Here is a 23390-nt window from a genome sequence, read left to right on the forward strand (position 1 = left end):
CTTTTACACGTCTGATCACTTACATGCACTGCAAATTAAAGGTGGAGGATATTGTTTGAGCCTTTCATGTACCCAATACCAACCAATGTTACCATACCACTAAGTGCTGTGATACGATTAAGCCTTCTGGGCAATTAATGGGTAGTATCTTGGAAAGCTACATGAAGACAGGCATCTTTTTCATTTTGGCTTCACGACTTTCCTGTTTCCCAAAGTGGCCGAGGGAGACTGCTCCAGTTCACAAGATGTTTCCATTGTCAAAATGGAGCGGTAGGTTGAAGTATATTAATTGATCCTCCACCTTGGCACAGTCAGGGGACAGACTGGGACTGTCGCAGGACAGAGCATCTTTCTGTTAGTGCAAGATCATGATGGCACGGCCTGTCTGGAAGCAGGCTCAGCACCACCCTCTCCCCCGCCTTGGCCCAGTGTTTCAAATCCCAGCATGGCTCTACGGTGTGTCAGCACGTACCTGCCACCCCCGAGATACGACGCTTGTAGTAACACCACAAGCTGCGCAGAAAACACAGCCACCAACAAAAAACGAGACCTGAACTTACAATGTCCCCAGTCCATGCAGTTTTCTCTAGGAAAAAAAGGCTGTTTTTGTAAGGGGAGGTGCCTCTCCTTCCCACACCCATCTCACGGGGCAGCAGAAGGGCCGGTTTAACGCCCCACACAGGGTGTGACATCCCTCAGAGCCCGCTTGTGGTGCCTTGGCCGCGGTAACACACCGCGCCCGCAACCGAGACGAGGCGCCGGGCCCACGGGGGGCTGCCCGGGCAGGGCAGGGCTGGGCCCCGCGGAGCCGGGCGGGTCGGGCCTGTGGGCAACCCCCGGCTCCCTGCGAGCCCTCAGTGCGCTCACTCCCTGAGGAGCCAGCGCGGGTGGCGCTGATCTGAGCTGACCTGCCTCTCGCGTCCCCTCCTCACACCGCCCCCAGAGTCACCCCCGCCTCCGGAGGAGCTCCACGGAGGGAGTGGGGCCCCGCCCCGCCGCACCCCGCAGGCCAGCGGCTGGCCGCCAGCCTCCCGCCGCGTCCCCCCGCCGCCCGAGCCCGGCCCCGCCGCCCGGATAGGGCCGCCGAGAGTCCCCGCCCCCGCGGGGGAGCGGAGGCCCGGGAGGGAGGGAGGAACACCGCCGAGTTCCGCCTCAGCAGCCATGGTCGCGTAGCGTCTCCTGGGCAGCCGCGCTCGGACATGGGCCTGCCCCGGGCCGGCGGGCTGAGGCAGCGAGTCCCCGCGGCGGTGAGTACGCAGCCGGGCCCGCCGCGATGGCCGAAGGCGATCCCCGAGCCGCCGAGGGGAGCGAGGCCTGCAGGGCGGGCGGACTCGCCTCACGCCCTCCTCCGGCCGCGTCGGGAGGGGGCGGGCGCCCTTGGAGGGGAGCCCCGGGCCCGGGCCCAGGCCCGCCGTGCCGGGGGCGGGAGGCGGCCCTCAAGCGGATGCGGAGGGCGGGGGGAACCGGGCTGGGCTGCGCCGGGAGGAGAATCGGGCCTGGCCTGGCCCGGCTTGGAGCGGGCAGCCCTGCGCCCCGCTGCCGGCGGTGTGACCTTGGACAGGCCGCCCCAGCCGCAGCCCGGCCGGGGTGAGGCGGCAGCGGGGTCGGGGGAAGCCGCCCCCGTGCCCGGGAGCGTCCGGAGGAAGATGGCAGGGGAGCAGCACTTCCCAGAGCGCACTCCCCCGGCCGGAGCGGGCGGGCGGCGGGCTGCGCTGTCATGGAGACTGCCACAGCCCGGCCGGGCCCGCACCGGCGGCGTCCCGGGCCCCCACCCGCCCGCACCGGGCTTTTAACTGCCCCGTTATAAACTTGGAGGAGTTTTCAGCCTCTGTGTCACTTCCCCGGCTTCTTATCACCTATACTGTTTGCATACCTTTGCAGATTTTCATTTATCTAAATAAGTGAAGCTGTTTGCGGTCTTTGAATAACTCTTACTTCGAATAACTTTCAAACTTCCTGTATAAAATCCAACTTCTTTTTTCTTTTAAGCAACTTAACTTTGTAGTGTCTTCCCTCCCCATCATTATGAGTTAAACTGATGGATGAGTGAACTGTCAGAAGGGATTTTCTCAGTGTGCAGAACGAGCCGTTCCCAAGCTTGGCGGTGCAGGTAGTCTCACCATGGTGCGTGGCCAAAGACAGACCCCATGACATGTTACTGCTACAGCGATTGGTGGCACCCACCAAAACAATGACAGTTTGGGCACTCTGTATGACCATAATGGCCTTGATAATAAGAAGCCCCAATGGTTATCATCAGCCTGCGCACATTAAGTTACAGCACCAAGGCCTGAAAGAAAGCTAGAGAGCTCACAGAGATAAATATACTTATTGAGCATATAGTTCAGTCATGTTAAAATACTGTATCTCTAACTGATACTGATAATCTTAGAATCATAGAATTGCCTAGGTTGGAAGGGACCTTCCAGATCATCTAGTCCAACCATCAACCTAACTCTGACAAAAACCATCACTAAACTATATCTCTGAGCTCTATGTCTACACGCCTTTTAAATACTTCCAGGGGTGGTGCCTCAACCACTTCCCTGGGCAGCCTGTTCCAATGCTTAATAACCTTTTCAGTGTAAAATTTTTTCCGAATATCCAATCTAAACCTCCCCTTGTGCAACTTGAGGCCATTTCCTCTTGACCTATCACCTGTTACTTGGGAGAAGAGACCCCACCTCTCTACAGCCTCCTTGTGTACAGAGTACAGACAGCAAAACTTAACTCCAAGAGAACTGAGGAACTTAACGCTCACGAGAAACCTATTTCTCATTTGGTCAACTCTTAGAGACAAAAATAAGTAGGTGAATAATACTTCATTGCATACCTGAATTGGTGATGCACAGTACTTAGCATGTCAGTTTATTTCAGATCGTGTTAGTGTATGCTGCTTGCAATATAACTGCTTCTGTGCGTTGTTCTTGCTGTGGTCATTCCACTTAAAGCTTACTCATATCCTTAGTAAAACAGGCTTGATAACTAGATGTCTATGTCGAAAAACCTGTTACCAACAGGTATGTTTCTCTGTCAGTGTAAAACTATCCATTCTAAGTGTCTTAAATGCCTATAAGCGTCCAAGCATGACTTCTCTTATGTTTTGGGGATATTGGCCTGGTTTTCAGCACTCTTAAGTATGAAAAAGGAGCCTGAGATAATACTTCAGCTGGGGCAGAACAGATCCACGGTTTTTGAGTTTGATCCTAATGTTTAAGAAAAAAGCTGGCAAACCTGAAATGGGTTGTTTCTTCTTCCTCACAGGGTTGACTAATACTAAATTTAGCTGTTACAGCTTTTTCAGTCCCTTGTATTTATGGTTTTATGATCCACTTGTATTTCCGTGCTGGGAAAGAAGACTCTTCTCCTCTTTAGAGGTGTAGGAAAGATCCATATATATAATTGGAAGGCTATCGAGGCCTCTGTTGCCATTGTATTGATATGGTGATTATAAGCGTAGAGGGAAATGGAATGCTTGGCAAAAGTGAGCATAATCTAGTCAATACAGCCTGCAGCAGCAAGAGTTTATCCTGATAAAATGGATGTGGGTCTGATAAGAAGGTACAGTTCATTGCAGCTCCTCTAGTGGAAACAAATACAGGCCTCACGCAGAACATGCAGTAGCTCCATGCATTTCACTACTGTATGTTAACTACTCCTGAATGTCTTTATTTGTGCAACTTATTTTGCTGGAGGAACCATTGAGACCAGGTCAGTTAGGAATCAGATAGCTGCAAAAATTTACGTTCAAAAATCAGCTGGTTATGTTTATATATGAAGGAGCCGATTTGGATTCTGAAATCGGTGTCTTCTCAAAGCCTGATTCACTTGAGTATAACGTAAAATCAAGTTACAAGCACATTTTGAAATTTAGTAGAGGCTTACCGAGCTTTAAGGGTTCCTCTGAGCCAAGACTCTGAGCAGTCCACTGGCAACTAGTGGCCAGCCTGTAGGTTATAGTTAGGGAATTTTTGCCGCATAAAACTGAAAATGATAGTTATACTTCCATAGTTAAAGTTCTATATAGAAGAATGAATTAAAAACTGCAACTGAAATATCACATTAACTTATGATATATGCGGTATGTAATACTGATAAATAGGCTGTTAAGAATTTTTTATTCTTTTTTTCAGAAAATGTTATTCCTAATCCACCCTTACTCATGTTACTGCAGAATATTGTATGAATTATGGTGCTGTGAGAGGTCAAAGAGTAATACCTCGTTCATCAGATATTGTGGTTAGTAGCTCATGTTTTGAAAAAGGTATATACATTTATTCAGATCAGGAAATAAAAGTTCAGTATTTAACTTCTCTGGCAATTTAAAGACCTGCAGTTATAACTTCCGGACCATAGCAGAAAGAGGCAGAAAGCCAATTTTTGTTCTCGGCCAAAATGTTATCCACTGGTTCTACATTTGTATAGATGAAGTTCCAGAAGAACCGCTCGTATCAAGGTGTGTCAGCAGCACTTGAGAATTTACAAGCATCTTTTGCCTTCCATTAAGTGGTTCATTTTCCACACAATCTTGGGGTTTTTTTCCTCACACACACATACACAATAATGTTATATTCATATCCTTTTTGGATGACATATTTAGTTACAATATTCTGTCAGAACACAGCCAAATGCTGCCACTTAAGATTAAGAAAATACTGGTTACATAACAGAGCAAACATTGAAGATATATTTGGAAAGGACTTATCTTCAAAGAAAAAGTCTATTTACAGTTCCAAGGCGAAAAAAGAAAAAAAGCCAGGTAAAGACATGCTCTGAAGGTAGGATTAGGCAAGCAATGCTAAAATCTTAATAAGAGTGAAGCCTTTCTTTCTAATTCTATGAGGCTGTAAAAAGTATGTCTTTGTTTTAGGCAAATAAGCTTTTAGATTGGAAAGGCCCTTTACTTTGGGGCAGGAGGTGTGTCTGTGTTTTGTTTCAACTGAATGCAATTCTTCTAATAGGCTTACTGCCTTGTTTTCAGCATCCAAATATCTCCCTGAAAATTAAAGTCGAACATAAGACACCTTATATGGGGAAGACAATGTTTAAAGACGAGTGGGGTATGGGATTTATTATTAATTTTATGTATTAAAATTAGTATTTGAGGACTTTATTATGTACTTCCTAGAACTATCCAAAAATCAGTCTACTAAGGAAGGATTTTAGCAAAGTTTATCAACTTTGAAAAGTTGCTATGGAATTGGACAATAAGCAAGTACAGCATCTGTGTTTAAGCAGTAAGTTACCTAACTGGATATTGTTTAGTCTGACCTTGGCATGCCAGACCTTAGACCAAAGAACTTGGTATCTTTAGTTGATAACCAATTCCTAGACCAAGAACAGTCAGCCTAGCGATACTATATACGCAGTGATACTTCAAAGAATAACAGCTATGTGCCATGGGAAGAGATGACGATCACATCCCAGCTTCTCGTTCTTGGCTGCACACGCCAACTGCTCGCCTTGCACGAGATGCGTAGCCATTCTGCCTCTTCAGCAAGCTCAACGGGATCAGTAAGAGGTTGGACAAGTGCCAGACCAGGAGGGAAATCAGGACCACCTCACTTGGTGTCAGTCAGCTACAGATCAATTCACTTCTGTGAAACCTCCCTCTGAGGTTACTGGCTGATGGTTTTTTGGTCACACTTGTCACGCTGATCATCACCTTGAGGGTGGAAGGGGAGTGCCCTGCCTTCATCCCGTTAAAGGCCACATGGGTTTTCACTATTAGGAAATTTGTTGGGATCATTTGAGCATCTTTCTTTGTATTAGTTCGTGTTAATTTCTTGAGTATTGCTAGCACCTTTACATCTCACCACCTGAGAGGGAGCTTAATTCCTCCCCTGCCACCCCCAAGGGCTAAAATAGCTTACCACGTATTAGATTCAAAGATTTCTGGTTAGACTATCTGTATGAGACTTAATGGACTGCTCTGTGCAGAATGTTAGATGAGCTGATGTAATAGTCCTTTCTGGCCAAACTCTGCTTAACTATTTCATGGCTACCTGGAGAGCACTTCCAAACGAACGCAGAAAGACAATGACATCTAGGAGTTTTAAGACCTACAGCATGTCCAAGAAATTTCAAGTCAATTTTAACAGTAGTAACCTTCCTTTTCTCAGCTTGTGTCTTACCAAGACATTATAAGTCACATTTCTATGGGTGTAGTGTGTATTTGCAGAGGTATGTGCTAAGGTAGTGATAAAATAATTATCCGGTACTACTTTCAGAGTACAGAGAAGTCAGCTAATTTTTCATAATACTTACTGGTGTTATAGTTGAATAAGTTTGCCGGATACGATGATTTTGAACATTCTTAAGTCATAATTTCTTTTATTATTTTCTTCTGTTAGCAACATGTCGCTAACGTTCTTGATAAATCAGCTAGAGTGGTTTCAAGTAATTCTGTCACTTTGGAAGGATTAATTTATACTGTTAATTGTTCAGCCACTGCGTTTGCATCAGTAATACTTAGAATTGATACCAGAGGTCCCTTACGGATAATTAACATTTAAGTAGGTGCAGTTTAAGCAGCTACATTATTCTTCAGCTTCTGGCAAACAAGTTTTCTTTGACTTCTGGAAATACTTTTTTCCTTTTATGCTTGTATTACAAATAATTGCCCAGAATAAGTGACAGATTTTTTTCCTTTTTTCTTTAAATATATGCATCTTTCTATGTAAGTAATTATGTTTTAATAATAGTAATATAGAATAATATCAAAGACAAGTGTACTGATAAGTACTGATGCTGTAGTATTATAATAACATTTTGCCAGATTGTAGTGGACCAGGTCACGTACTAGAGTCCCAATTCATTACCTACAGTTAGATTACATTTAGAATTTTTCATTATAGCTTAAACTTTAACTGCATAAGTTCCAGATAGTTTTATACTAGTGCTAATTCACATAAAGTGAGATAGTTTAGGTAATAACCCCATACAGATAACTATAACTGCATTAGAAGTCACTGGAATCTAATTGGACTTTCCCTACTTTTTTCTCCTCCCCTAGAAAAATATTGATAGAGACTTCTAAGAAGCTGTACCATCCTAGAAGGGACATAAGTAACAACATTAACATGCCTGCTGTGGCATCTGTACCTAAGGAGCTGTATCTCTGTACTTCATTGAAAGATCTCAACAAGAAGACAGAAATAAAACCTGAAAAGACGAGTACAAAGAGGTATATATATTTTAATTTATTTTGGATTAATATCAGGAGTATTAGTGCTACTCTGCTGAGCAAATTCCAGAACAACTATGTCATGGATCTAAATTTCCTCAGTTATTTCTGTTAGGTATAAAATCTTCGATAGTCTTCTGTCTAGATCTGTCAACTATCACGTTGGATATGCTTGCTGCCTACAGCAGGTAACCTCACATACTGCCAAAACACGACTTGGACAGAGCACGAAGCCCTTGAAAATTTCATACGTTGCGAAAAGATTACATAGATGCAAATTCTCAAAAATGATAAAAAGTTTAGCAAATGTGTGAATAGAAGATATTTTGCCTCTAGCATTTTTAGACAACAATTTGATTTTGTCTTACTATGAATTTGTTTTTCCTCCAAAAAAATATTTTTAGAAGGGAAAAGTACTTTTTTCCCCCCTATCTCAGTACGCTGTTTAATTAGGGAATATTTTAAATAAGGCTTGTAAACAAACTTGCAAAGAGAAACATTATTTGGAGGAGTGTGACTGTAATTCATATTTAATTAAAGCCTTATAGTAAGACGGTAAAAGCAAACACTTAATATATGGGCAGAGGCCATGAACACTAAAAATGGCATCTTGTAATGAAAAGGTGTTTGGGAACAAGTCAACAATCATGTGCTTTACTCCTCTTCTTTGATTTCAGTTATGTGCAGAGTGCCCTTAAGATTTTCAAGGCAGCGGAGGAAAGCAGATTGGACCGAGATGAAGAAAAAGCTTACATCCTATATATGAAATATGTGACTGTTTATAACTTTATTAAGAAGAGACCTGATTTTAAGCAGCAACAGGTATAAAAACTTTGAGTGACCTCTTCTGCACTGGTAGAAGTATTAGAAGTACAGAGAATTACACTAATGCACGTTCAAAGGATTACACTGGTATTAAGTAAACTGTCTCACTTATGATGATTTTTTTCCTTCCTATTTTTGACAAGTCTATTGTTAATTGCTTTTACAGTTTGCTTTTAATATGTATAAGGTATGTAAATTGTCAGATCTGTGAATATTTTTTCAGGGAAAGGTATTTATTCCTGTCATCTTTCCCATTCAGACTTCTTTTGGTGCAGTTGCCTTGCCTAGCCTTTATTTATTAGTGCTATAGAACATTTTACTTACAAACTTATGTTTGAGAGGAAAATATTTTGATTCAAAACAGTTCCTTTCATTGGCATTAATATCATTATAGTACCAATTCTCTGTACATTAGCAGTTCTTGATATGCAGAGAAGTAGGCATTATTAAGCTGTACGATTAATATATGGGGTGATGCTTGTAATTTTAGGATTATTTTCATTCAATTCTTGGACCTACAAATTTAAAAAAAGCTATTGAAGAAGCTGAAAGACTCTCAGACAGCCTTAAACTCAGGTACGTGAATACGGTAAATAGATAGGATATTGTTTATTACACCTGAAGCCTGTACATGTGCAGTTGCAGGTTTTCATGCTATTTAGTAGTAAGGGATTGCACTTGAGTAGACCTTAGATACCTGAAAGTCTTGAGAGCTTAAACTGTTTAGCCACAAAAGTTTGTTATTAGAGATCATTTTTGTCATCACATAGTCCAACAACTTGCACTGTATAAGTTATTTCTTAATTCTTGGTAACTATGATTTGTTGCTATTGCCTCCTATTTTTGTTTAATGACTAATAATAAGAAACCACAAGACATAAACTATATATACACTAGAGATGATCAAGAGCCATTTCATCCTTACCCTTTTCATCATAAGGTCATCTGAAGCCAAATATACTAATGAATGTTCCTAATATTTATGTATGTTAAAAAGCTCTCTGAGTATGGGTTTAGTTTACACTAACAAAACACATTTTTGATTCTTTAGCTAGCTGCTACACCTTTTCTCTACCTCTGCCATGTGCAGACACATATATGGAAATCCATGGGTTTGCCATTATGTACCTGAGCTGATGCTAAGGGGGGTTTGAGTAGCTCCTTTACAACTTCAAGTTACAGGTCTTTGTGCCATAAGCCATGAAACTGGTGGTAAGCAGCTGTAAGGTAGATTCTGTCTTTAGGTGATATTTAGCGCAGTATGTCTTGCTTCCAGCTCTGTGTGCTTCTCCCATCCTTAGCAACTATCTTTCTCACCTCACCCTTTTAACTCTTTCCCTTCAGCTAGGCACATTTCCCACACACCCCCAGTATTACTGGGAAAGCACCCTTCAAAGGATCCTTAAAGTTAGCGTAAGTGAACAAGGAATTAAGAGTGTAGTTACATCTATATGAAAAGAGGCGTTCCAAAGATGTCTCATGACACTATGCATGAAACAATCTTTAGGTTTTCCTTAGTTTTAGTTAAGAGTCTTACAATTCAACAGAGCTACAAATTCACTGTAAGAGTAAACACCAACAGAGTTACAGAAAACCAAAACTATTTAGAGACATTGTTTAGTAACTTGTGGCTTTTTATGAAAGCAACAGAGTTTTGGAAGTTGACACAACTAATAACTTTCAGCTACTCTGGGGAAAACATACATATATTTGAAGGGAATACAAATGAAACATGACTCCTGTGTAACTACAGGAGTGGTTTCAGGGAAGTGATTTGCATAATTTCTTCTTGAGGCAGTAGGCCAGCAAATAGTTTAAATGTTAACTGAAAATGGAGCTGCTGAAACATCAATTGTATAGGAGCAGGAATACCTACGTGAATGACCTATGTGCTTCAGAGGTGTAAATGGGAAAATAATGGGTAAATATTCCATATTGACTGAATTAAATTAAAATCTGAAGTATGCTTTAGTGCCGTTAACTCCAAATGAGGACAAAATGCTTTGTTCTAACTTGTGATGCCTTTGCCAAATCAAGAAGCCTGTTTAAAAGAATAAAATTGCAGACCTGCAGCCTTCTTCCTATTAGTGGCCAATTAATGGAGTAAACTTTGAGGCAGAATTTGATTTAATGATCTAGTTTATTAACATAGTACTCTTGATATGAAATGCAGCTGTACTGTTGTCATCACTTTAATCCTGATTAGGCAACATCTGATTAAAATGAGCAATTACTAATACAGTGTAATGTTCATGTTTCACTGCTTGGTTCAGTCATCAAAATTGTTAGCTCAAAACATTTTATTTTTTTTTATGGATCACTGGTAACACTTAAGCTTGTCAGATATATTAAATATAATAGAATGCTGTTTAACAGTGGTGTAGGTATACAAACCTGCATCTAAAAAAATTGGTGATCTAAAAGCTGTCCTTTGGAGGTCACCGGCTTACAATATTGTGATTGTCCTTAGAATGGCGAAGGGCTGGGAGGTTCATTTTAGTCTAAGACTTTATGAAAAGGACAGCTGTATGCAAGACCTAGGTCCACCAAAGCTCTCGAGTATACGTGATTCTTGCATTGGCTACTGCTACCATATAGGTAGTTCTGATCTGACTTCTCAGAAAAAGGAAATTTAGATAACTAAGCTAACTTATTCCTGTTATTGTTAGCTCTGTTGCAAAACCAAATAGAATACCTAGGATGACTGTTATATATTGAACTTTACCTGTAAGTCACCAATACTTACTCTTTCCTCCATGAAATGAAAAACCTATTATACTCAGTGACACCACAGCTAAGCATGACTCCAGATTTAGAGAAAAAATAAATTAGTTAACCTTAAGAGCAGTGGCTACGAAATAGGACCCAAAACAGAATTTAAGAATAAGAAAACCAACTGAAGAGCAGGAGAAGTAAGCCATAGAAGAAAATAGGGTTTGTTGGAAATACAACAGTTGTCAATACTTGAACTTTTTTTTTTTAAACTTTAAATACTTTTTTTTTTCCCCCCTCATGGAGACTTGATGATTCTGATGTTAATTATCCAAGGCTAGCCAATAACACAATATTGAAAAAAGAAAAAGGCGCTTTTTTTTCCCCCGCCAACAGATATGAGGAAGCTGAAGTTCGTAAAAAACTTGAAGAGAGAGACAGACAAGAGCTGCAGAAAAAGCAAGAACCAAAAGATGATGGAAAGAGTTCAGCCAAAAACTCCTCAGAAAGTGCTGTGGATTCCAAAGGAAAAAGCCAAAGGGTAACCAAAGACATTTACAAACTCTGTAATTCAATCTAAATGTGTAGTTCTTGATCTCTACTAGTAGCTATTTCCAGTTCAGAATCATGTTTTTTTTAAAAACAGCTTACATTCCCCATAACCCTTCTTTGACATTTCTTTGGAAGATGTTGAGTCCTACCAACCTGTAAGCCTTGCATAAGATAGACTAGTTTTTTTTGTAAAGTGAAATTCTATTTTATAATAGAACTAGCTAGTGTAAGAAACCCACAGTAATTGTAATAAGCTGATGTTATGGATAACATGTTTTCTCTTTAGGAGAGAGACGACTTTTCAGCAATACTGTGGAAAGAAATTAATTTCTTTGCAAATAATTCACAAATTTCATCAAGCAGATGATTCTGTCGTAGGCTGTACTGCCTTTTTAACTGGTTTCTGTCTAGGTAGGGCAGCAACCTTGGCATGTTTTTAATACATTGGTCAATACATCTTTAGAAGTTTCCTTTTTCTATGTTTCTTCCTGTGGCTTACAGACTGACCAGTTTCCTTCAAGCTCTGTGACAGTCAGTGTTCGCCACCTTGGTTCTGAATATTAGATATTAAACTAACGTTTCCTCTTTTTTTTGTTTTGGGGTTTGTGTTTGTTTGGTTTTTTCCTTACAACACAGATTAATGGTGAGAGGAAGCATTCACTGGAAAGAAAGGATCAGTCTGACAGTCTGAGTGGTAAGAGATGCAATATTCATAGATGTGAAAAATGTCTACATATGACTATGCACCTGTCACCTAAGCAGCTGCAATTCTTTTAAGGAGTTATTTCCCAGAGTATTTTGATGAAATTCTAGTATTCTGCATTTCAGTAACAGTGATTTAGTAATTAATTGCGCTCTGTATTGCAGCCTTCATTGCTTCTCTTGAATTTGGAAAGCTGTACTTAGTCTTCCAACAGTTTAATAACTAAAACTGAACTAGCCCTAAAGTGGTCAAATTAGAAAGAAAAATGTCTCCTCAAATGATAAGAAAAAATCTAAGCAAGGCTGAAATAGGTCAGTGAAATAAGACATTTTTCCTTTCCCCTCCCAACCTTCTGGTTTTTGTTCCTGTAATAAATACGTGAAAGCGTTCTCTAGAGTTCTTAACTGAAGAGGAACATCTGCAGCATGTAGTTTACAAATGCTTGCCTTTATAGCTTGATTTCAATGAGACCACAAAAAGTTAAACTAGTTTATTACTGAAGTGTTCAGTATTGTCTAATTCAGCAAGCAGATGAGGTGCTAATCACTACAGTAGTGGGAACAAAAGTTCCGATGCATTTATTCTATAGCATCTCACTTTCATGACTTTATGGGACTTTGCTGTTCTGTTTCATCTGTCTGCATTCTTGATTGCACCAGTCAGATGTGATCATAGCTATCTCCGTTTATAACGTAGCTTTTTACATCTAATAGCTTCTAATTTCATCTAATACATCTAATTTCAAGGAGCAGTCACAGCTGAGAAACTGTTTGCAATGATGTCGGACAAAAATATTGAATTGATTATTATGGATGCTCGAAGATTGAAGGATTATCAGGAATCCTGTATTCCAAGATCTGTCAGCGTTCCAGAAGAAGCTATCAGTCCTGGGTATGAAATGATGTTAAATGATAGTGGAAATGCTTCATTTTATGATTTTATAAATTGACTGAAGAGAATTATATGCTTTTAAAGCTTGTACACTTCGTTTCAGAATCCTTGGTACATACAAGTGGGTGAGATGAGTCTGGAGAGTTCTGTTCTTGCATGTACTTATTTCAAGCCAGAGCATATTTATTTTATGTAATCCATATACATTTATGTGCTTGGATATCGTTGGACGAAGTGTTACTTGTGTGTTTGTTGTTAAATATATGTTAATACATTTCAGAGTTACTGCTAGTTGGATCGAAGCTAGACTTCCAGAGGATTCCAGAGATCCATGGAAGAGGAGGGGACACTTTGATTACGTTATACTGCTAGACTGGTTTAGTTCTGCTGAAGACTTAAAACTAGGAACAACTCTTCAGAGCCTGAAAGATGCGCTTTTTAAGGTTGGCAATTTTCATGTTTTCTGTTAATTCGTCTCATTAAATAAGAAGGTCTCGGAGCATCTATAATTACAAAGTATATGGAAGACTTAATGAGGAATTAACTAGGAAGAAATTGTTTACTGTGAGGGTGGTGAGACACTGGCCCAGGTTGCCCAGAGAAGCTGTGGATGCCCCATCCCTGGAGGTGTTCAAGGCCAGGTTGGATGGGGCTTGGAGCAACCTGGTCGAGCGGGAGGTGTCCCTGCCTAGGGCAGGGGGCGGAAACTAGATGGTTTTTAAGGTCCCTTCCAACCCAAACCATTCTGTGAGTCTGCAACCTCAGGGGGAGGGCAGTCTGGAGCCTGGACTCTCAAGCATTTTTCAGAAAGTTAATGTTATGCTTTCTAAAGCCAATGCCCCTAATAACTCAGCAAACTTACCAGATAAGACACAGAAACAAATATTATAATAAAAATATTTTTCTTCATGGAGGATCATTACTGAAGTACCAGACCCTGCTGTAGATACAGCCAGGAACCTAACTCTGTTGGGTATTCTCCAAACACAAAGAGGATCCCTTTTCACCAAAGTGTTTTTGCAGCCTGTTTAGTTCGTATTTTAAAATCTCAAAAATAACCTGTCTCAATGTAATGACTAAACACGGAACTTTCAACACCACTGTTAAGACGTAAAAGTTTCTTTTCTATTTTTAAATCATTTAATTTCAATTTTTTTTTCTTACAGTGGGAAAGCAAAACTATACTGCAGAATGAACCTTTAATTCTAGAAGGAGGTTATGAAAACTGGCTCCTTTGTTTTCCCCAGTATACAACAAATGCTAAAGTAACTCCACCCCAGCATAGCAGGAGTGAAGCAGTGACTGTTTCTTGTAAGTATAAAGGATGAACGCCCCTTCCCTCAAGTGTTTAGAATTACTGGATGTATCTTTAATTCATTCAAGTATGTTTTGGCATAGCCTTGTTCTGGCTAAATCTAAATTTTGGGGTGGAACGTGAGGGTTATTTTGCTTTTGTGTTTTTGTTTTATGAGCTCTCTCATGCTTCCCTCCTCTTCCCTTCTTCTAAAGTGGATTTTACATATCCATCTCTGGAAGAGCCAGCTCCTCTTCCACCTGTTGTTGCTGTAAAGCCATCTCCAACAGAAGCAATTGAAAATGAAGAAACAGGAGATAATTTGGAAGAGAGACTAAAATCACTTAACAGACCAAACGTACAGGATGCTGCTGTTCCAAAACCTGACAGTTCAATTGTAGTTAATCCAGTATCGATTACAAGAAGTATCCCTGAGGTAAGCTGCGTTTCTTTTTTTCAGAGTAAGTAAGAGACCCACCACCATTTAGAAGCCTAAATCCACAAGGAAACATACTCAGGATTTGTTTAAGCTTGTATATTGGTACAGAGACTATCAGTGGTCTGTGAAGCCATAGTAACTATCTACAGAACCATATGAAACTGAATATACTTAACATAATTGCAGAGCTTTTAATTAATATTTTTATATGAGCACCTGAGAAATTGAAGGTCAGCAACTGATGATTAATTCAGAAAGTCTATAAGCCAGCTTTTCTACTCAAAACATACATATGATGAAATATGGGGAGGGTAGTTAAGCCATGGCTTACCTTGACTGTTCCAGAGGTCTGCTTTCCAGCGACTGTATTTTCCTTCAAATAACAAAACATTTAAGTGGCTTGTCGCTCTTGGCCCAGTAGCAAAAGTATATGGGTTTGTTTCTTTCATGAGGTTAAAACTTTCTGAAGACACGTTCTCACGCTAAAATAATATTTTCGTCATGAGATAAGGCTAAAGTGAAAGTTTTCACTTTCACCCTTCTAGATGCTGCCTTTAATACAAATTTCAGCTAAGGAACCCTAAACATTATTTCTGTTTTTCCCAGTACTAGACTAGCTTTTATTTCTTTAGAATTTCTACTTGAGCATCAAAACCAACTTGACTCTTCTAGATCCAAGCATAAGCCATTCTTAAATACCTCTTCCCATCAAGCAGGGCTGCCTTAATCACATGCTCCATCACATGACTGAGAAAGCCAAGCCCAGATTAGGCTTCCTGATTGCCCTAAAATGTTCACCTTAGAAAGCTTGAAAATAAAGAGTTGTAGTAATCAGTGCTTAATGCTGTCCTTATGGTTCTGTAGGGCGTGTTGATTCTTAACTCACTTCTGGAAGTTAAGTGAATACCTAGTTTTACTAACAAGCAATTTGAATGACCAGATTTAATGACATTGAAAGTTCCCTATCTCTCTGGTGGAAGTTGACTATATATAATCTTTATTCTCTTTATAAATCTCACTTAGAAGAAGCTTAGCTAACAGAGCAGTAATAGCTAAAGTGAATTGTTCTACACTTTGTGTTACAGGTTGATCGTACTAAAAAGCCTTCACTAAAAATCCCTGATGATAACAGACCAAAACCTGAAAGTACAGTCAGTGACAGCCAGCCTGTTGAGAATGGACGAATAGTTCCAGACCGGTCCACAAAGCCGTTATGTGATACAAAGAGCATTCTGACAGAAGAAGAAAAAAGTCGGGTACACGCAGAAACTGCTGCCCTATTAGAGAAAAACAGACGGGAAAAAGAACTTCGGGAGAGGCAACAAGAAGAACAGAAAGAGAAACTCAAGCGAGAAAAAGAACAAGAAGAACAAAAAGCAAAAGAAGAACAGAAAGAAAAGGAACACAAAGAAAAGCTACAGCAATCCAAAGAGGACAGAGAACAGAAGGAGAGGGATGAGCAAATCAAAAGAGATCAGGAGCAAAAGGAACAAGACAGAGCACGCAAAGAAGGAATAGAAGCAAAAAAGCAAAATAAAAATGAACTAGAAAGCACCGGTGCAAAAAGGATTGAGATTGACAGAGTATCTGTGGAAGAAAGAGAAAAGGGAACTCGAACACCGGAAACGCAGAGGCGTGCACTGGGTGACACATCTCAGACCTTTGTGACTGTTCCAGGCAAGGTTAGTGGAAAAGAGAAAATCATCACCAGATGTGGAGTAATTATTCAGGATGATTTGTCAGTGCATACTCTAGTATCAATCTAGAAATTTTAAATACATTGGATTTTTATTGAGACCATTTTTACATAGAGGTAGAAGAGAAAGCTAAAACCAAGACACAAATAGTTAATTTTTTTGTTAATTTTTTTTTTTTTTTTTTGCAAGACAGCCTGGATTCTTGCTTGTAGGTGGGTTCTATAGGATAATAAAGTTTCCCACTGACATGGAGCTAGAAGAGACGGTTCATAGGCTGCAATCCTCTATTTCAAAAATAGAGCCATTTTGTCTCTTAATACCAGCCCAGTATAATATCCAATAGTATATTATACTGTAGTAACACACAATAGTGACAGAATTATATTATCGTAACAAACTCTTTAGTGCCTCCAGCTGATTAAATGCTGATATAACAGGATTTTGTTGACTGGCATAGGAAGCGAAGCAATACCCTAATCTAGTATTTTTAACTGAGAAACAGTCCAATTCCAACTCTTTGGCGGGGGTCACAGTTCCTTCTTTCCTCAGATTCTTGGAAAAAAATTGCAAATTTTGTGACATTGTGAAAATCATCTGAACGTGAAACAGAAGCCGTTTGTGAAGCTGAGTGAATAATGGGACAGATGTCTTTCAAACCAGTTCAACAAGAGCATGCACTAGGATAGTTTTCTCTCCCTTTGCAACTGCAGTTGTTACTTGACCAAACTTTGATGCTTGTGTCATGCAGATGCCCAAGGAAGCCAAAATAAACCTTCCTGGGCAACCTTAGCACAGTCATGCTTGAGCTTTTTGACTGACAGTGCAACTTCACATAATCCCAAAATGACTGCCCATGATAAAATAAATTCGTAATGTCGGCTTCACAGTTTGCCTTTTTCATGGAGAGGCTTTGTCACAGTGAGGCATAAAAGGGGAAAACGTCTTTCATTTAAAAACAAATTGTAAAACCCACAGCTTTTAGGGGGGGAAAAGTAGCGTAGGTGGAACTTCTGCGCTTTATTTCTGAGCTCTTGAAACTACATAGCAGACTGTCTTACATCGTACAACATGCAGCCACCAAGGCTATTCCAGCAAATTGCCTGTAGTATAGACTGGGAAGAGTAAACATGATGTGTAGATAGATACCTGCTCTAACCACTTCTTTGTGGCACGCGCATTTAACAACCAAAAAAGAAAATATAACTCTCTTTTTTTCCCTATTTTGCTTTATCAGCATTCTTTACTGACACTCCAGATGAAAATTGAAAGCCTTCTCTCAAAATCTTTTACAGCAAACTGGGGTTAAAGGACAACCAGAGAGTGGAGCTCAAAAGCCAGGACCCCTTAGAGAGGATTCTGAACAAGATACTGACAGACTTAAAGTAAATACAATGTGTTGTATGTAGCGAAAACCAATCAAGCGCAGATGCTTTATGATTATTATGTTACATTACACCTCATTTCAATTTTTAAAGTCACCATCTTAAGAAAAGACAATGCCACATTTACAGCTGTTTGTTTGCTTTTTTTCATTTGTCATATTCATCTGAAAAAAATATTTGAAGCTTTCACTAGAAATCTCCATATGTTTTGGATGGCATTAACAAGCATTCCACACTGGTTCGTCATCTCACGCGTAGTCCTTCGCACACTGCTTTGAAAGGGAGCAAATATCATCTGTATGTGTTTAACAGAAGTACGTATTGCTAATAAAGTAGCTTCTTTAGGGAAAAAAAATTGAGCATTCAGACTTTTGTGAGACTGATTTGTCAGGGTTTTTTCTGGAGCATGTCAACAAATGAGTTTTGTTTAGATGGAGTGATACAAAGTAGTAGTACTATATTACCATTACAATAAATTGTATTTCCAGCTATAATCAAGGATTTCTTATTCAACTGTTTTAAGTTAAATCATGTAACTATATAGGGAGAGTCACAGTCAGCTTGCTGCTCTGCATAAGTACCTATACGTACCTTACATTTCTGTTTATTTATTAGTCTCAGCGGGAGCCGTTAATGAGAGCGCGAAGTGAAGAAATGGGAAGGATAATACCAGGACTGCCTGCAGGCTGGGCGAAGGTAACTTTCTATTCTGATGTTCTAATCAAGTTGCCTTGTGCAGTTTTGTAATGCACTTCAATTGTGTCTCATTTCTAAGTTAGATCATTTGATTTTTATTTTTTTTGTTCCCTCTTCAACTTCCACAGTTATTTTCTGAATTTTAACATCATTTTAATGAAACTAGGAGAGCTCGTCTGCCGTTTCGGGTATTAAGCAGTTGCGGTTTAATATGCATTTTGGTGAAAGTGGTGCCTTGCAGTAAATTTAATCCATTAAGTACTGAAGCCAATCATGACTGTTAATGTCTCAATGTTTGAAAAACTCATGCGCTGTTCTTACCGTAGTTTAAAAATAGGTAAGTAAGTTAATGATGAATTTTTACTTGGTTTTGAAACGATTTGTTTTTTTTTCCCAAGTTTCTGGATCCAATCACTGGAACCTTTCGTTACTATCACTCGCCAACAAATACTGTTCATATGTATCCACCAGAAATGGCTCCTTCATCCACGCCTCCATCAACCCCTCCAACTCATAAACCCAAGCCACAGGTGACTGTTGAACGAGAGAGAGAACACTCCAAACTGAAGCGCTCCTACTCTTCCCCAGATATAACCCAAGCCATTCAGGAGGAAGAGAAGAAAAGAATCCCTGTAACTCCTGCAGTCAATCGTGACAATAAGTATGTTTGATAAGTTACACCAGAACTCATGCAATATGATAGCATGGAGGACTTTCTTTGTGCTTAATCAACTGAAATTCATTAATATATTCCAAGTAGGTTTGAAAGGATGCAAGAGTGATAGACTTAAATTTCATTGCTAGAAGTCCAATGAATAGGACAGTTATCTTTTGAGAATTAAGGTAATTGTTATGCATTAACATGAATTTCAGAGAGGTCACAGTGTAATTGGACAGTAGCTGCTTTCTAAGTTGTGGCATTTGTGTTAACACAGTAAATGCCAGTCTTCTGACAGCTTGTGAAACGCAGAGTTTTCAGTTTTTAAACTGGGTTAAATCAACAGCTAATTCTTCATCTGTGAATTTAAAAAAAAAATCAAAACAACAAGTGATGAATTTCTTGCTATTGCAAGGACTGGTCATGAATACCTTAAAGGATGGCATTTGGTGACGTTTTGTGCCAGAATATTTCATTCCCTGTGAGGGAGGGTGGTTCTGTTGGCTCATGTGCACAGCCTTGTCAAGTCTGAGTCTCTTAAAAAGTAATTTCTTCCTTACAGGCCAGTCTGTTACACTAAAGCAGAAATTTCAAGACTCTCTGCGTCACAAATTCGGAATCTTAATCCTGTGTTTGGGGGATCGGGACCAGCTCTTACAGGACTTCGTAATCTAGGGAACACTTGCTATATGAATTCCATACTCCAGTGTCTGTGCAATGCACCGCACCTGGCTGATTATTTTAACAGAAACTTGTATCAAGATGATATTAACAGGTAACAATCTCTTATTCTCATCCTTTAATTTATAATTGAAGGGAAAAAAAATTGCCTTTACAATTGTTAATTCAAAAAAATCACTTAGTGGTGTTAAGGTTGGGGTTTTTTTAAGTAGGAGACAAATGCTAACTTCTAAGCGACTTGACATTTTCAAAATTCATGTGTGTGGAAAAAATAGGTTTTACTGGAAAGTCTTAATTAATTTGTGCTTATAACTTTCATAAATATAAGTGTACTAGTGTCCTAAACCAAACAGAATATTTAAAGAGCAGGTTACAAATAAGCTGAAGACAGCTGAACCTTCCAGCAGTCCCGTCTCGAATATGGAACCAAATTACAGTCCCAAAGTAGACAAAAACTTTAACTCAGTCTAACAGCTAGTTTTTCTTGGTCTAAAGAAATTACTTTGAGATAATGTCTTAAATTAATAACAATAATATTAAAAAAAAAAGTTATTTGAATGCCTCTCTATATTTTTTATTTTGGTCTATTTAATTGTATAGGTCAAATTTCCTGGGACATAAAGGTGAAGTGGCTGAAGAGTTTGGTGTAATAATGAAAGCTTTATGGACAGGACAGTATAAATATATCAGTCCAAAAGACTTTAAAATTACAATTGGGAAGATTAATGACCAATTTGCAGGATATAGCCAACAGGACTCCCAAGAATTGCTTCTCTTTCTAATGGACGGCTTGCATGAAGACCTAAATAAAGTAAGCAATGCACTCGTAACAAATTACACATCTGTCAAATGATCAAGAGAAATAAATGTTAAAGAGACCCTTGTATTTCATAAGAAGATTATGTTACTGGAACCTTGTATAGAAGGAATTCAAGAATTAAAGTAGGAATTTAGTTTGAAATGTATAAGGTACTGAAGGGAGTAATGGAAGAAGCCTAACTAGATAAGAAATGGATGGCTACACTGACATGTTTAAATATTCTTGCAAATATTCAAGAGCATGCTTGCCTATAGATGAGACTTTCTATTTTTCCATATGTTAATATATGGCTATGGTATTTAAACTTCTGTTATCCAGGCTGACAACAGGAAAAGATACAAGGAAGAAAACAATGATCATCTGGATGACTTCAGAGCAGCAGAACTGGCCTGGCACAAACACAAACAGCTCAACGAGTCCATTATTGTGGCACTCTTTCAAGGCCAGTTCAAGTCAACAGTGCAGTGTCTCACATGTCACAAGAAGTCCCGGACCTTTGAGGCTTTCATGTATTTGTCATTGCCGCTTGCATCCACTAGTAAATGTACACTGCAGGTACGCTGGCACGAGAGAGAAAGTTCTTCAAGTAAAAACATGTCTCTGTGACTTCATTATGATGTTGCTTCTGCTCAGCCTCTTGTTGAAGGGGCTGGTCAATATTCCAGCTTAATTTACACTAACCTGACACATGAGCAGAGCTGAGTCTTCATTATTTTTTAATTCTTCTATAGTTTAAAAAAAAAAAAAAAGGTTAATTCCTTAGAAATTTTTAAATACAAGCAGGATGGAAATATATAAGCCACAGTAGCAGAGAAGACACGTATAGTATTTGTTTTTGTAGGTCATAGTATAAATACTTTGTGTTTTTAAACAAAATATTGTACGTATATTTTGAAGGACTTACAGTTAATTAATATACACAGTAAAATTTACCTCCACACATGGAGTTAGCTCACTTTTCCTCATCTTTGTGAAACGTAACACGCAGAAAACTGATGCAGGTTAACGACCAAATAGGAAACAAACATTTTTGCTGTACTTTCATAAACACCTGCCCTCCACAATCTGTGTTGGTGTTTTGTTTCAGGAATGCCTTAGGTTGTTCTCCAAAGAGGAGAAGCTCACTGATAACAATAGATTTTACTGTAGCCATTGCAAAACTCGGAGGGATTCTTTGAAAAAAATAGAAATTTGGAAATTACCACCTGTTCTTCTTGTGCATTTGAAAAGGTAAGAGAAATGGTGATGGGTGAAAATTTAATTAGGATGAAGTGACGAGGCTTTGATGGAGATTGATTGTTCCTGTGCAATAGCTGACCATTTTTAATTAGAGTGCGCTTCGGATGCATTTCCACTTGTAATGTTTCAAGAATTTTATTTTCATCTGATGCCTGTTCTATTAGATGAAGATGGGATTGTGTCCTGGTTAAAAACCAGGGAAAATAGACATGCTCAGCTTTCTTAAACAGCTTGTGAACAACCTGTAACTGATAACTGCTTTTCAATTCTCTAGATTTTCCTATGATGGAAGATGGAAGCAAAAGCTTCAGACTTCTGTAGATTTCCCATTGGAAACTCTTGACCTTTCACAGTATGTTATTGGTCCAAAGAATAACTTGAAGAGATACAATCTGTTCTCCGTATCAGTAAGTAACCACGTCACATTTCAAAGTTCAGCTGGTCTTTATGCCAAGACTTGGGTTCACCAGCATGATTCATCTAGGTTTCCAGGCTGCCTACCTGGTTGCAGATTAAGTTGTATTTTAAAAAGAATGATCAGTATTCAGTAAAAATCTCCCATTCTAGTTTATTTCCCTAGCCAGGGAAGAAATGGCAGCTTTTGAGACCATTAATTCTTTTCCTCTTACGTTTACAGAATCATTATGGCGGGTTGGATGGAGGACACTATACCGCCTACTGCAAAAATGCTTCAAAACAACGTTGGTTTAAGTTTGACGACCATGAAGTATCTGAGATCTCCTCATCATCTGTGAAATCCTCAGCTGCATATATTCTCTTTTACACTTCTTACGAACAGCGAGCAGTGGAGATGGCCACATAAAGTACTGTGGGTTAAAAAACCTGGTTTTCTTCTTCTAAGAGTAAAGTAGGTATGGGAATGCATATAAATATGCAAAGCTATGACAAATGTAGTCACTTACAGATACGGGGATGGTTGCAGCGGCTTTTCTGCAAGCGAGCTCTTTCTGGTCAGTACTAGTGCTTAAAAGTCAGAAGACAGATTAATAATGCTTGTGGTAATACTGCCATCTGTGAAACCATTTAAAAAGCATACTTGCATTACCATTTATTTAAAAAACAGCTATATTTTTAGTCTGTTACAAAATTACATTCTAGCTTAGTCATCTGAAATCTATTAACAAGTAGTTTAAAATGTCTTAAATCCCAAGGCATATCTTGATTTTTATTTTTTTCTTTCACTGTTATGGCCTTTTCACATTTCTAACCTTAAGCTTGATTCTACTGTGAATACTCTAGAATGATGTAAACAGTTAGGAATGTAAGTGTACATATTGATTGCATACTTGCACATCAGAACTATGTATATATAAAATGTTGTCCTTTTTGTGAGAATCTCTAAAACTCAGAGGATTGCGTTTATTTGCCAGCTCTAGGTAATTGCAACACTACTTAATAAAAAAGCAGAGCTGTAATTTTTTTTCTGTTAGCTTTTGTCAATATTTGTGCACTTCAGAGTTATTCTAAAAAACAAGATTTTTCCTTTTTAATTTTTTAATATAAATTTTCATGTACACATGCATTAAAAACCTTAATGAAGAAATGATTTAAAAATATATCCTGTTAAATGTATGTTTGGGTGTGCTGTTTTCAT

General features: G+C 39.2%; 1 protein-coding gene across 4 annotated transcripts; it reads left to right on the top strand.

Moving 5' to 3' along the window:
• The first annotated feature begins 1089 nt into the window (after positions 1-1089).
• On the top strand, positions 1090-23368 carry USP8 (ubiquitin specific peptidase 8). Of its 4 annotated transcripts, none has more exons than XM_054213758.1 (21): positions 1098-1247; positions 4982-5060; positions 7016-7186; positions 7864-8008; positions 8502-8587; positions 11120-11264; positions 11912-11969; positions 12725-12869; positions 13150-13312; positions 14036-14180; positions 14379-14599; positions 15688-16284; positions 17592-17681; positions 18297-18377; positions 18776-19038; positions 19598-19810; positions 20317-20527; positions 20855-21091; positions 21624-21766; positions 22050-22182; positions 22413-23368. In XM_054213758.1, the coding sequence occupies exons 3-21, from the start codon at positions 7083-7085 to the stop codon at positions 22596-22598; spliced, it is 3366 nt and encodes a 1121-aa protein (XP_054069733.1). In that variant the 5' UTR covers positions 1098-1247; positions 4982-5060; positions 7016-7082; the 3' UTR covers positions 22599-23368. The 4 variants fall into 4 exon arrangements, with proteins under 4 accessions (XP_054069732.1, XP_054069735.1, XP_054069733.1 ...); XM_054213759.1 differs by lacking the exon at positions 4982-5060 and adding an exon at positions 4134-4239 and having other exon boundaries at positions 1100-1247; XM_054213757.1 differs by lacking the exon at positions 4982-5060 and having other exon boundaries at positions 1090-1247.
• Positions 23369-23390: the final 22 nt, after the last annotated feature.

The sequence above is a fragment of the Rissa tridactyla genome, chromosome 9 (assembly GCF_028500815.1).
Source record: "Rissa tridactyla isolate bRisTri1 chromosome 9, bRisTri1.patW.cur.20221130, whole genome shotgun sequence".
Taxonomy (NCBI): Eukaryota; Metazoa; Chordata; class Aves; order Charadriiformes; family Laridae; genus Rissa; species Rissa tridactyla.